The following is a 13,112-nucleotide window of genomic DNA, read 5'->3' on the forward strand; positions in this document are numbered from 1 at the left end:
AACGGTCCAATCAAATTCTTCCATTCACTAATAAAAAAACATTGAAAAAAGCACAAACTTCGCACAAATAAGAACAGCAGTAGTTCTTATTTTTAATCATGTAGAAAGCTGCAGTTATAACCGTGTGCTGCATTTCATCATCTTTGATTGCTTATAAGAAAGATTGCTTTGAAGGAATGGCGATTACCGATATACTAGTACTACCAAGAAAAGGGCAAAGACTGCTGCAACGCGGTGCTCCCCAGACGACCCCACACAGAATCGACTCCTGCAACGCACGGAAGTGACGTCACTAAATGTCAACGTCACATGCCCGCGTATTTCCTTTTTCGAGGGCGCGTGGTTTGATTGTTTGTTCGCACGTGACATTCAGTACGCATCCCGTCAGCCGCGCTTGCGGGTCGTGCTTTTCTGCTGCCGCTGGTGCTGGACCCAAGGCCTGGTTCTGCTGCATTCTCGCAAGCCTTTGACATCATCCTTTTATATGCGCGAAAGCTGCTTTGCAGGGTTATCTTATATTTGCTAGCGTTATATATATCTATTCTAATAAGTATTTTGATGGTATTTTGATTGTGTTAGTCGCGTATTTGCCGATCTTGCTGTCCTTGTTCGCGACCTCTTGCTTTGTTCAACCCTAGCGCGGATTTCCCTGATTCAACGTATATATAGTGCTGACTAGAAGGTAGCCTCCTTTCGTTTGTGAAAAAGCTCAGATTTATTTTCTCGCAGTCTTTCTTTTTCTTCTAGGTGTCATTTTAGATTGCACTGCTTGCAACATGACACGTGTTTTGGTTGCCGGTGACTCGATGGTGAAATACGCGGACCAGTATTTCCCATCGCGTCGTAGTTTGTCAGTCAGTGTTGCCGCGCATAGAGGAGTAAGGATTGAGCATTTGCTGTCAATGATTGCTGACAAGCTAGCTGGTTTTGATGTTGTCATTGTGCACGTTGGCACTAACAACACTGTTGACAGTGTCAGCGTGTGCATGGACAAGTATCGCCAGCTCGCTCAGGGGATCATTGAGAGAAATCCCATGGTGCATGTAGCTTTTTCTGCCATTCTTCCTCGGGGGCAGAATCAGTACAGCTCATGGGAAGCTCAGTCCTCATGGTTGCATGACCTGAATGGTAACTACAAAAGGATTAACAGTGCCCTGATGCAGTACTGCCACGAGTGCGGCTACACATTCCTGGGTGGTCTCGTGGACAACTGGCCCAGTTGCCTGAGCAGAGATGGTGTCCACCCGAGCCGCTTTGGTAACAAGGTGCTGGCAGACTTCCTGTACCAGGGGGCCTGCACCCTGTCCATCCATCTGGAGAGAAGCCGCATCCAGCAGTCCTACAAGGAGACCCAGGCACCTTCTTCATGGACCAGTTGGACTCGGCAGGACAGCATCCCTGCCATCTCCGAGGCTGACTTTCCCCCGCTTGGTTTGCATATTTTAATTTCTTCGCATGCAGCAAGTGGACCTTCCACAGCACCAGCTCCTGTCTGGAAAGCCAGCACTGCTCCTTTGCAGAGGCACGGCACCAACCAGCCTACCAGAACCCTTCAAGGTGCTGGATTTTCACTTGTTGGCGGTGTCCGTGTCCGTTGCAAGGGAAGCAAGGCTTGGTTCACCTGGGACAGCCTGCCTTCCCCCACTTTCCATGGCACAAGTGTACCAAGTAGGGGAAAAGCCGAGGGGAGGTCTGCTGAGCCAATGATCCCTGGTCGAGGTGCAAGCACCACTTGTGTCTGGAAAACTAGGAGAGCCACACAAAAGCATGAGAGTGCTCCTGTTGTGTGCTCACCTGTGGGGGAAGGAGAGGCCAGTGCTCAAGAAGCAGCTGTGCCAGAGGCTGTCTCCCACTGTGGCGACAGGGAGTGGAAAGTGGTAGTATCGAGGAGGAGGCGGAAGGCTGCAGCACTGCACAAGCAAGAATGGAGCTGTGACCTGGCTGCAGACAGGAAAGGCAAAGTTCTTGCTGTGACAGCTGCCAAGTTCTTGAAGTTCGCTTCACCTTTGAAAGCAGTTGTTAGCCAGAAACAGACATGCATTAACAGTATAACGTCTGAGTCTGCTCCTTCTGCTGTCTCTGGTAGCAAGCTTGAAGGACAAGCCAGTGCCCCTCATGACGCCATTTGTGATAGTTTTGGCAAGGTGCAGCATGTGGCTAGCAGGCAGAATAAAGACTGCTTGGTAGTTGCTATGGCTGAGTGCAGACCTGTCATAAATGGTGTTCCAAATGAGGTCATTGTCTGCAAATGCTGTAGGTCAGAAACAATGCAAGATGGAGGGCAGATGACGAGCAATCCTGGCACAGAGGCTGGTGACCTTGACAAAGCTGCGTGCATTGCTCCCACGCGACGTAGGTGTTGTGAGGCTGCTTTGACATCCAGCTGCAGGCCTGCCAGCTCTGATGCCCAGGCTGTTTGTGAAGGAGCTGGTGCTAACACAACCAGAGTTCCTAACACTGTCACTTTATTGCATGGTGGAGGCAGCAAAGTTTATTTAAATGCAACATTTGATAATTTTATTTCTTTCAGGCAAAGCTTTGATGAATGGTGCAGGGAGGGCAAGCACATAGTCACAATAAGTAGGTCTCATAGAAGTCCATTTGCAACAGAATCTAAAGAGTTTGAGTATATTAGGATTTCATATAGCTGTGTTCATGGTCGTGCTATAAAACCAAGAGGCACAGGAAAGCGACCCAAGCAAGCATACAATGGTACTGGTTGTGAAATGGCAGTTTCAGTAAGCCTGTGCAAATCACCTACTCTTCACTACAAAATAACCAAGCTGCAAGCTAAGCATAATCACGCCACGAAGTATTATGACTTGTATCCTCAAAGCAGGCTTCTAAACGATGCAGAGAAGGTAGAATTCTTTGATTTTGCCAAATGTAATATTGGCCCAAAGTATTTTAAAAGTTTGGTCGAACAGAAAACGGGCAAGAAATTAACTACAAAAGATGTTAACAATTACAAGCAAAGGTTTTCTATTCCTATTCGCAACGAGCAGGCTCACGGAGAAATGGTTTTGGAAAAAATAGACACCTTGTTAGCAAATAATCCAAACTGGGTCATTCACTATGAAAAGAATCAAAGTAATAACCTGCAATTTGTGTTACTTCAGACAACGCACATGCGTGAGATTTTGGAAAAGTACCCAGAGATTTTATTTATTGATGGAACATATAAAGTAAACATTGAAGGCTATATCTTGTACTCTATATTGGTTGAAGATGGTGGAGGTCGTGGGAGACCTGTGTGTTATGCCTTTTTGCAGAATGAAACGACTGAAATTGTGCAGGCTATGTTTGCCAAGTTTGCAGAGTTTAACCCGTTCATTGTATCTGCTTGCAGAGTAGTCATGATAGATAAAGACATGAACGAGCTACGCATTTTGACCAAGATTCTTCCTAATTCTGAAATTTTGTTGTGTACATGGCATGTGCTGCAATGCTTTCAGCAAAAAGTCAATGAGAAAGCTAGACTGCAGCGTGATCAGTTACTCCCTCTGTTAAAAAAAATTGTTTATTCCTTCACTGTGCAGGACTACTTAGACAGGCTTGCTGAGCTCGAAGCTATGGCGTCTAAAGATTTTATTTCTTATTACATGCAGAACTGGCACTCCTGTAAAGAAATGTGGGTACATGCATATCGGCAGAAACTTCCTACATTTGGTAATAACACGAATAATCGCATTGAGTGTCACAATCAAAAAATTAAAAGTTATCTCACTTCAAGCATGCATTTGGTTCAAGCAATAGAAGCGTTAGTAAGTTATATTGAGAAGGATTTCTTATCTCTAAAATTTTCCAAGTTTAAGGAAATGAAGCTGAACTTAAATGTAAATGATGTCAGTGAGCCATTTCAACTAGACTTGGCCCGTAATTGCACTTCTGAGGCCACAAGTAAAGTACTTGAGCAGTATAAACGGTTTAAAGAAGTAGGTTATTTGGTTACTTCCACTGCTAATTCTTATGTAGTGGCTTCAGCAAGTTCTGAGCACAGTGTTTCATTATGCCTGACGCGTTGCATGTGTGCTTTTTATAATCAGTACAGTTTGCCTTGTGCACACATTATAGCAGCTCGCCATTTTGCCAAGCAAGACCTTTTTGACAAAGCATGCATACCAGACAGGTGGTGTAAGGATCATTTCCTGAGTGACAGCTGCATGGTCTCAAGTGCCACACCAGTGGTGACAAGCAGCATTCAGCTGCTGCCATCTGTGAAGCTCGACACTGCTCAAGAAAAGTATTCTTACACCTACAAGAGGCTTTGTGAAATGTCCAAGACTGTGGCTAATGTATTATCTAATTGTGGTGAGAAGGAGCTAATGGAAAAACTTGCATCATGCGAGGCATTCTTCAGAAACTTAACCACCTTTCCTAGTAATCAAATTACAGTTAGCTTACAAGGTACACCAGCTCCATTACCCCAGTTGACTGCTACAAGCAGTTGCAGGCATTCGAATAGTACAAAACTTAATGTACCTTTGGTAAAAGCAAGAAGAGGACGGCCAAAGAAAGTCAAAGCTGTTAAGCGTAAGTTTTTGCCATCGCAAAAGCAAATGGTAAGCCTTGCAATGGTGACAGCAGACATGTTAAATGTCTGCAAACGCTACTCTCTTTCAGATGCCGATTTAAATGCTTTAGTACAGGGCACCTCAATATCAGACAGCGTGATTAACGTAGCACAATACTTGATTCATAAAAAGTTTCCTCACTGGGATGGCTTTCAAGATGTGCTACTTGGCCATCGTTTACTATTTACTAAAGTAGAAAGCCCTTTTATTCAAATCTTGCATGTCCGAAATCCCGATCACTGGCTTACGGTAACCAATGCTGACGCTGATGAAAACACAGTCTTTGTATATGACTCAATTGACCAAGGTACTCCTTCTGATGCCATCAGGCAAATCTGTCACATGCTAAAATTGCAGTCACCAACGCTGACCATTTGCACTAAAGGGGCACAAAACCAGTGCAACACGCTTGACTGTGGCTTGTTTGCAATTGCAAATATGTATTATTTAGCATCAGATTGGAGACCAGAAAATTTAAACCTTAGTCAGAGTATGCTGCGCAGACATTTGCTGAAACGCATACAAAAAGGCAACATGGAAGATTTTCCACTCACAAGCTCCCCCACTACTCGTGTGCGGCCAAAAGATTGTATTTATGAGTTGCATTGTGTATGCAGGCAACCGCTGTATGGCAGAAAAGTACTGGACATTTCTTGTGCATACTGTTCAAAAACCTTTCACAGGGAATGCCTTCGCCTTTTACCAGATAATATGGATAAAAAAATAATTGTGTGCTCTAACTCATGTTTGGCTAGTGCCAAGGAAAAAATCCACACTTGTAGTACGTAGCATTTTTCTCTTTGTACGGCTTTAGCCAAACCTGACTATAACAAGCCAGCATAAAGTGAATTATCCTGTATATTGCACACACAAAACTTCCTGACTGATACTCATGCAAAACACTCACTTGTAACAGAGGCCTTTTTTTTCGTACTTTTTTTTAAAATACTGCCTAAATGTTAGAATACTCGGAAACATACCAGCAGTGTACTTCAAGCAAGCTCCTATCGAGTCTCTATTTTGAGTGACTGGCAAGCTGTTTAAGGCTAAAGATTGCTGTCTACTATGCATGGTTTTGTTTACAAAAATGCAGGTAACTCTGACTTAATTTTTCCACTGAGGACAACAAATTCATGTAGGACAAACACAATACAAAAGTTTGTTTCCTTTCGTTATAGGTGCATTTGGATTTGAAGAATTACCTGATATAATGAACCTATTTTTAGTGCATAGGCCAGTTATTATCGGGTTTCAGTGTATCTACAAGCTACCAGTAAACACTGACACAAACCGGTGATGTGAAACTTTTATTGTTCCAGAGCCCCGTTAGCAATATGCCTGTATACTTCGATGCTGTTAAGAGGTTTATTTGTTAATTATCAATGCATTAACTTAGATCCATTAGCAGCTGTGCAACTGCTTTATGGTTACCTGCGGCATCGGGATTGCTTAGGCCCAACCACAAGGAACAAGTTTACAACATATTTTTGGCCGGCTATTTGATTTGACGTGGGCACAATTCAGCATCTAGAGCATCAACCCCAGCATCTCATCATTCTTGACGATGGCAGCTGGCGTCAACAATCCGTCAGGAATGTGTTTCTTGTGGTTGAAACTTTAATGTGGGCAGGTTCACTTTGTATTATTCAATTTGAAAACCTGATCAATCTGCTTCTAAGTAGTAGCAAGTATTTTGGATATTCAACTGTGTTACAAAATTTGCTTGCCATCGGTCTGGTACTGCTTTAGCAACCGAAATCTGTACTGACATTGCCCCATTACCCTCCCGTTGCCGCAAGTCTCTCGGCGGAGCCTGACCGCTACAGAGCGCGTTCTCGGGTGGCGGATAGAGAAAACTCTTGTCATGAAGCTGCGCTAAGCAGCTTCATGCAAGACAGGCACTTGTGCCCGCGGACCAACAGGCTAAGAAAATCCTCAACAGCAGCACTCGGGTTGTCACAGTGACATGTTCATCTCGGAGTGCAAGTTGCAGATTCTTTTTAATTCTTTGTACTTCACCTGCGTTTTTTTCCCTCTTGTACAGGTCCACTGATGTACCAGCTGCATGCATTCACACTACCATCAAGTCATCAGGAGCGTCTGTACCTCTATCTAAATATTACACTATTGTCTAAGGTGGAAAATGAGACTTGTATATTTTGCTGTAATGGTTCTGCCAATAAAAGATTGATTATACATATTTCTTTTCTTGCAAAGCTGGCATTGTGTATGTAACAGGCCAGTGCAGCATATAAGCTATCTTTTTTTTTGCAGATGCATAACGCTCACCTGCTATGAAACCAACTTGCACTGCATAGTTAATATGAAACACAGAAGATGATTGTGCACCATCTTGAGTGCCTTCACATTCTTATTTAGTAATATTTTGCATCAGCTATGCAGCACAACTTGGCTTCCATGTTGAAGAACAAACTAGCCTACACACGTTTCCTTTTGCACTAACTACGTTAAGTATGTGCCAATTAATTCCTAGGCGAGTCTTTTTAAATACTCCTCCTTGATCAGGTGCTTGTCACTGTCAAAATTGAGGCAAGGTATAGCTTTGTCTACAATTTTTATTGGTTATGAACACAAATGAACAGAGACAGCATTTAAAAAATTCATGCTAAAGGGCAGCACTCTATAACAACCCAACACTCAAGTCCAGATTACACTGTTTTGCAATAAACTTGAAAAACACAACACACATTTACTGTTCGGTTGTCTTTCACTGTTGCATGGGCGATCAAGTATTGGGCCCCTGTACCTAAAGAATTGTAACACAATTCAGTCATCCAAATTACATTTTTGCGTGCACTATGCATACATTTTTTTTTTTCTAGAACACTTTCTGGGTATCCCATAGACATTTCGCTGCAAGACATGTGCATATTACATGGATGTCCAGTGAACGTCTAGAAAAGGGCATTTTGAATGTTACCTGAAAACAGCCTCAATATTAATTCAAAGTTATTCTTAGTTTGTTTGACTGAAAGAATACAGCACATTTTTATGGTGTACGACAGTGTAGCCCATCTAAATGTTACTTTAATGTAGCAGAGAAATCTGCGCTGATTAAAAGAGCTGTATAAAGGGAACCTGCTTCACTACATGAAATGGGTATGAAAAGGTGACATATCTGAGGGATAAAAATAATTTCAAGTTCACAATTGGTATAACTTGGTGTAGAGCACTCACCTAAATAAACCTTCCCATTCTTTGTTCACATACTGACTTCCACTACACTATAACACTGTTGAGCATGCAACAATTTTCAATTAAATAAGTAGCAAAGTGAAAGCTCATTTGTATTAAACATCTAGAGGAAAAGCTACAAAAAAATGTGGTGTGGAGAAAACACGTAAACATGCACAACTCAAGCATTTCGTGATTAAGCGACTAGAAATTTATGGCTTTTTATTATTTCGCTGCAGGCTGAGCTAACCAATAAAAACTAAGACTTACACAGCATGCTTTGCCACATTGAAATTCATATCACCCTGTTGTTTGGATACTTCAGGTCACGTGTAGCTGTTCTAGGTACTCTAAGGCTTCCACCATAAAGTGAACCCGTATGGCTTAAAGTGCCTTTTCTCTGCACCAAGACAGAAATGTAAATAATCATGTGAAAGTTACTACACACTTCTTTCCTTGGCATTTCAGAGTTGGTAGAGCACACTTAACATACACGTAGCGCAGAAATTTATTCGTTGACTGCCCCACTAAACATCCTACCATGCTGCGGTGAAACTATGCACTTGACCCACCCCCTTTCCCCCGTGCCTAACCCCATAGGTCATGTGCAGAGTGTCACAGAATTCTGTTTCGAGGATTCTTTGCATGCGCTAATGTTTCTCCAGCCATTGAGCATAAGTAAATTAAAAAAAACTAGACTAAAACATAGCACTGCTAACTGTCTAAGTATGCAATAGGTTGTGATGATTGTGACATTTCTATGCATGTGTAATCTTGCATATACTCATTTATCAAAGTGACCTTCCTATAACTTGTACCTCCCACAAACTTGTGATTTCATGCACACAGTGACACAATCGTACACACTCAACCCACCTCCAAAGTGGGTGAAGTACATCCATAAGGCTATAAAGGAGTGTGTGACTGATGGTGGGATTGAATCCTTCTTCTAGCAAATGGCCCAATGTTCTAACCATCATCATCATCATCAGCCTGGTTACGCCCACTGCAGGGCAAAGGCTTCTCCCATACTCCCCAACAACCCCGGTCATGTACTAATTGTGGCCATGTCGTCCCTGCAAACTTCTTAATCTCATCCGCCCACCTAACTTTCTGCCGCCCCCTGCTACACTTCCCTTCCCTTGGAATCCATTCCATAGCCCTTAGTGACCATCGGTTATCTTCCCTCCTCATTACGTGTCCTGCCCATGCCCATTTCTTTTTCTTGATTTCAACTAAGATGTCATTAACTCGCGTTTGTTCCCTCACCCAATCTGCTCATTTCTTATCCCTTAACGTTACACCCATCATTCTTCTTTCCATAGCTCGTTGCGTCGTTCTCAATTTGAGTAGAACCCTTTTCGTAAGCCTCCAGATTTCTGCCCCGTAGGTGAGTACCGGTAAGACACAGCTATTATACACTTTTCTCTTGATGGATAATGGCAACCTGCTGTTCATGATCTGAGAATGCCTGCCAAACGCACCCCAGCCCATTCTTATTCTTCTGATTATTTCCGTCTCATGATCCGGATCCGCCGTCACTACCTGCCCTAAGTAGATGTATTCCCTTACCACTTCCAGTGCCTTGCTACCTATTGTAAATTGCTGTTCTCTTCAGAGACTGTTAAACATTATTTTAGTTTTCTGCAGATTCATTTTTAAATACACTCTTCTGCTTTGCCTCTCCAGGTCAGTGAGCATGCATTGCAATTGGTCCCCTGAGTTACTAAGCAAGGCAATATCATCAGCGAATCGCAAGTTACTGAGGTATTCCCCATTAACCTTTATCCCCAATTCTTCCCAATCCAGATCTCTGAATACCTCCTGTAAACACGCTGTGAATAGCATTGGAGAGATCGTATCTCCCTGCCTGACGCCTTTCTTTATTGGGATTTTGTTGCTTTCTTTATGGACGACTACGGTGGCTGTGGAGCCGCTATAGATATCTTTCAGTATTTTCACATACGGCTCGTCTACACCCTGATTCCGTAATGCCTCCATGACTGCTGAGGTTTCAACAGAATCAAACGCTTTCTCGTAATCAATGAAAGCTCTATATAAGGGTTGGTCATATTCCGCACATTCCTCTATCACCTGATTGATAGTGTGAATATGGTCTATTGTTGAGTAGCCTTTACGGAATCTTGCCTACTCCTTTGGTTGACAGAAGTCTAAGGTGTTTCTGATTCTATTTGCGATTACCTTAGTAAATAGTTTGTAGGCAACTGACAGTAAGCTGATCGGTCTATAATTTTTCAAGTCTTTGGCGTCCCCTTTCTTATGGATTAGGATTATGTTAGCATTCTTACAAGATTCCGGTACGCTCGAGGTGATGAGGCATTGCGTATACAGGGTGGCCAGTTTCTCTAGAACAATCTGCCCACCATCCTTCAACAAATCTGCTGTTACCTGATCCTCCCCAGCTGCCTTCCCCCTTTGCATATCTGCCAAGGCTTTCTTTACTTCTTGCGGCGTTACCTGTGGGATTTCGAATTCCTCTAGACTATTTTCTCTTCCATTATCGTCGTAGGTGCCACTGGTACTGTATAAATCTCTATAGAACTCCTCAGCCACTTGAACTATCTCATGCATATTAGTGATGATATTGCCAGCTTTGTCTCTTAACGCATACATCTGATTCTTGCCAATTCCTAGTTTCTTCTTCACTGCTTTTAGGCTTCCTCCGTTCCTGAGAGCATGTTCAATTCTATCCATATTTTACTTCCTGTGTTCTAACCGTTAACACATCCTTGCACATACACTTCTCTTGTGCCAAAGTCACTCTTTGAAACATCTGGTGCGTGCAAAACATGCCAGTTTCTCGCATTCTTCCCTCTTGACAGCTGGTACTTTGAGATGATGTGTTAGACTGCACTGCCTTTGGGATCAGGCTACATTTTCTGCTAGATCCTTCAAAGCGGTTGAAGTTCACCTACAATGATATCACATTCAAAGTAATAAACTAACATTGTCCCAGTAAAATCCGATTAGTGGGTCCTTGTAGCTGTTTATATTATGCATTAATGTGTCATGCTCTTAATGTGTCAAGCACCTAGAAGTGACACCACTATGTTTTTTAAGTCCAACCTTTCACCTGTCTGCCAATCATGTATGTCGGCATTATGAGCAGAGAAGAAATCATGCTCACTCGACTGGCACACCCAGCTTAGCCTGCTCAAGCTTAGTGGAGCAAGGTCTTGTTAATTCATCAATGTATTAAAACTCCTTCATCAAAATGTGTTCACACTAAATCAGGTGTCACACCTGAAGCGGTCTGCGCTGGACGCATGAAAGAAGACTAAGGAATGGGCTAGGGGAGAAGTGAGAAGGAAGTTGGAATAAATGGCGGACGACACCCGTCTCACTTAGATTATGTCATTTTTGTTGCCGTTCTAGTTAGGAACGCTACAACACTTTCAGAACGGATGGCAGGGTGCGAAGTGGAAGAATGGTAGTAGAACAGTTACGATACCACTTTGCTTGAGCAAAGTTTCAGTAGAGCTAAAACCGAGTTCAAGCATGCCTAGTGCATCAATTAATGCAGCTTTCACTGGGAAAGACATGACAGGGTGCTGAGTGCAAGCAGAACAGAGAAATGAGTTGCTGCATCATGCTGTATGAAATGATGCCACTGTGGGCAGGAGGAAGTGGCTTGATACAGAAGAAAACGGTTCAACGAAGGATTACTCGGTTGCATGGCGATGGAGCAAAAACAGCGGCCGAGTGCACCTGCGTCTAGGGCAAGCTGCCTCGGTGTTCTCCGGTTACGGATACTAGAACTGTACACGTTGCACCATCTGGGGCGGTATGCCCCATACTATGAAAGAACTCAGCCATCAGCAAGAGCATGGAGTTTCCTACTAAACTGAGTACAGGGACTTCCCTTGCACCACACATCGGCACACATTTCAGTGCGAACACCCAACGCGCGTAAATTCGATGTTAGTTTGCAGTGGCGGCGCTGTGGACTCATTGTTTAGGAGCAGCAATAACTATTCGTTACTACATAATAAGTGCAAATTTTCTCGGACGCAGTACCAAATCCCGCACTAGAAATGATGTTTGCAAAACGCGCTACTTGTCCATCCAGACGCGGAACAGTTACAGCAAGCCGAAAGCAGACGCACTTGTTTAGATACAAATATTGTAAAACTCGTAACCGCATCGTAAAACTCACCGTCAGACTCATCATTGTTGAAAAGCGTTAAGAAGCGACTGCCACGCTTCAAATTTAAACAACGCGCATAAGAGACGCGAACTCACGAACACTACGATTCGCTAGGACATGAGGATTGGATTGACTTGCAATGCTTGCCCGGATCTCTTTCGTACCTGAACAATGTGGGTGTTACCGCTGGTTTCAGTATTTCATTTGTTTATTATTACGCGCCGGTTCTGCTAGAAGCGGTATCAAGCGAAAGTTCTGCGACATCGCTACCCGCTTTGCATATCCAATGCTCGGTCAGCTACGTACGATGCACAGCGCCAATGCGTATAATACATTACGTTCCCTCTAGGTCAGTCATTGTTTACGGCTTTTCAACGCACATGCCTGCTAAACGCTTTTCCTGTGAGAGAATCACACTCAAGTCTTATGTGAAGCGTAAACTCGAACGTACAGGCTCAATTTACAGAAGCATAATAAAACATTCGAAAAAGCGCCGGCTATGGCTGATGACTGCTGCTGCACGCTTCACAGCATGATTACCATTCATTCCGTAAAGAGCACTTATTCATTCATCAAAAGAAACCTGCACAGCCTTATCATTGATCTAAAAAATAGCATATGCCTGTGAAGCTGCGAGCTCAGTATGAAGTTTCATTGCCTCTCCACACATAATTAAACGCTTTAGTGCATGAAATTCTATCAGACCATGCGATGTTATTAGAATTTATGAAGCTTCACAGCCCTACACAGGCGTTGAGGTAAAGCCCTCGACAGACGCAAACAAATCGTGGAATCGAACGAATGACTCCACAGTGCGCTTGTGCTTAAGGTGAATGTAACCATTTGCTGCCCCTCCGCTCAAGATGCCGTCTGAAAGCGTGAAATTCGGTCATATCGTGCGACATAATAACAAACTTGTCAAACTTCACCGCACTGCCCAAGCGTTGAGGTAAAGCCCTCGGCAGACGCAAACATATCGTGGAATCGAACGAGTGACTCCACAGTGCGCTTGTGCTTAAGGTGAATGTAACCATTTGCTGCCCCTCCGCTCAAGATGCCGTCTCAAAGCGTGAAATTCGGTCATATCGTGCGACATAATAACAAACTTGTCAAACTTCACCGCACTGCCCAAGCGTTGAGGTAAAGCCCTCGGCAGACGCAAACATATCGCGGAA

General features: G+C 43.4%; 1 protein-coding gene across 4 annotated transcripts; it reads left to right on the forward strand.

Moving 5' to 3' along the window:
• The first annotated feature begins 338 nt into the window (after window positions 1-338).
• On the forward strand, window positions 339-6,770 carry LOC129382040 (uncharacterized). Of its 4 annotated transcripts, none has more exons than XM_072286593.1 (3): window positions 340-1,431; window positions 3,609-3,669; window positions 4,126-6,770. In XM_072286593.1, exons 1-2 carry the CDS (start codon window positions 777-779, stop codon window positions 3,623-3,625), a joined length of 672 nt encoding a protein of 223 aa, XP_072142694.1. In that variant the 5' UTR covers window positions 340-776; the 3' UTR covers window positions 3,626-3,669; window positions 4,126-6,770. The 4 variants fall into 4 exon arrangements, 2 of the variants coding, with proteins under 2 accessions (XP_072142694.1, XP_072142695.1); XM_072286594.1 differs by having other exon boundaries at window positions 6,619-6,770; XR_011892874.1 differs by lacking the exon at window positions 3,609-3,669 and having other exon boundaries at window positions 339-1,431.
• The last annotated feature ends 6,342 nt before the right edge of the window (window positions 6,771-13,112 follow it).

Source organism: Dermacentor andersoni, chromosome 2 (assembly GCF_023375885.2).
Source record: "Dermacentor andersoni chromosome 2, qqDerAnde1_hic_scaffold, whole genome shotgun sequence".
Lineage (NCBI taxonomy): Eukaryota > Metazoa > Arthropoda > Arachnida > Ixodida > Ixodidae > Dermacentor > Dermacentor andersoni.

What these genes read in the sequence shown, in the direction of transcription:
- LOC129382040 (XM_072286593.1), top strand. Translation starts at nt 777, where the DNA reads ATGACACGTGTTTTGGTTGCCGGTGACTCGATGGTGAAATACGCGGAC.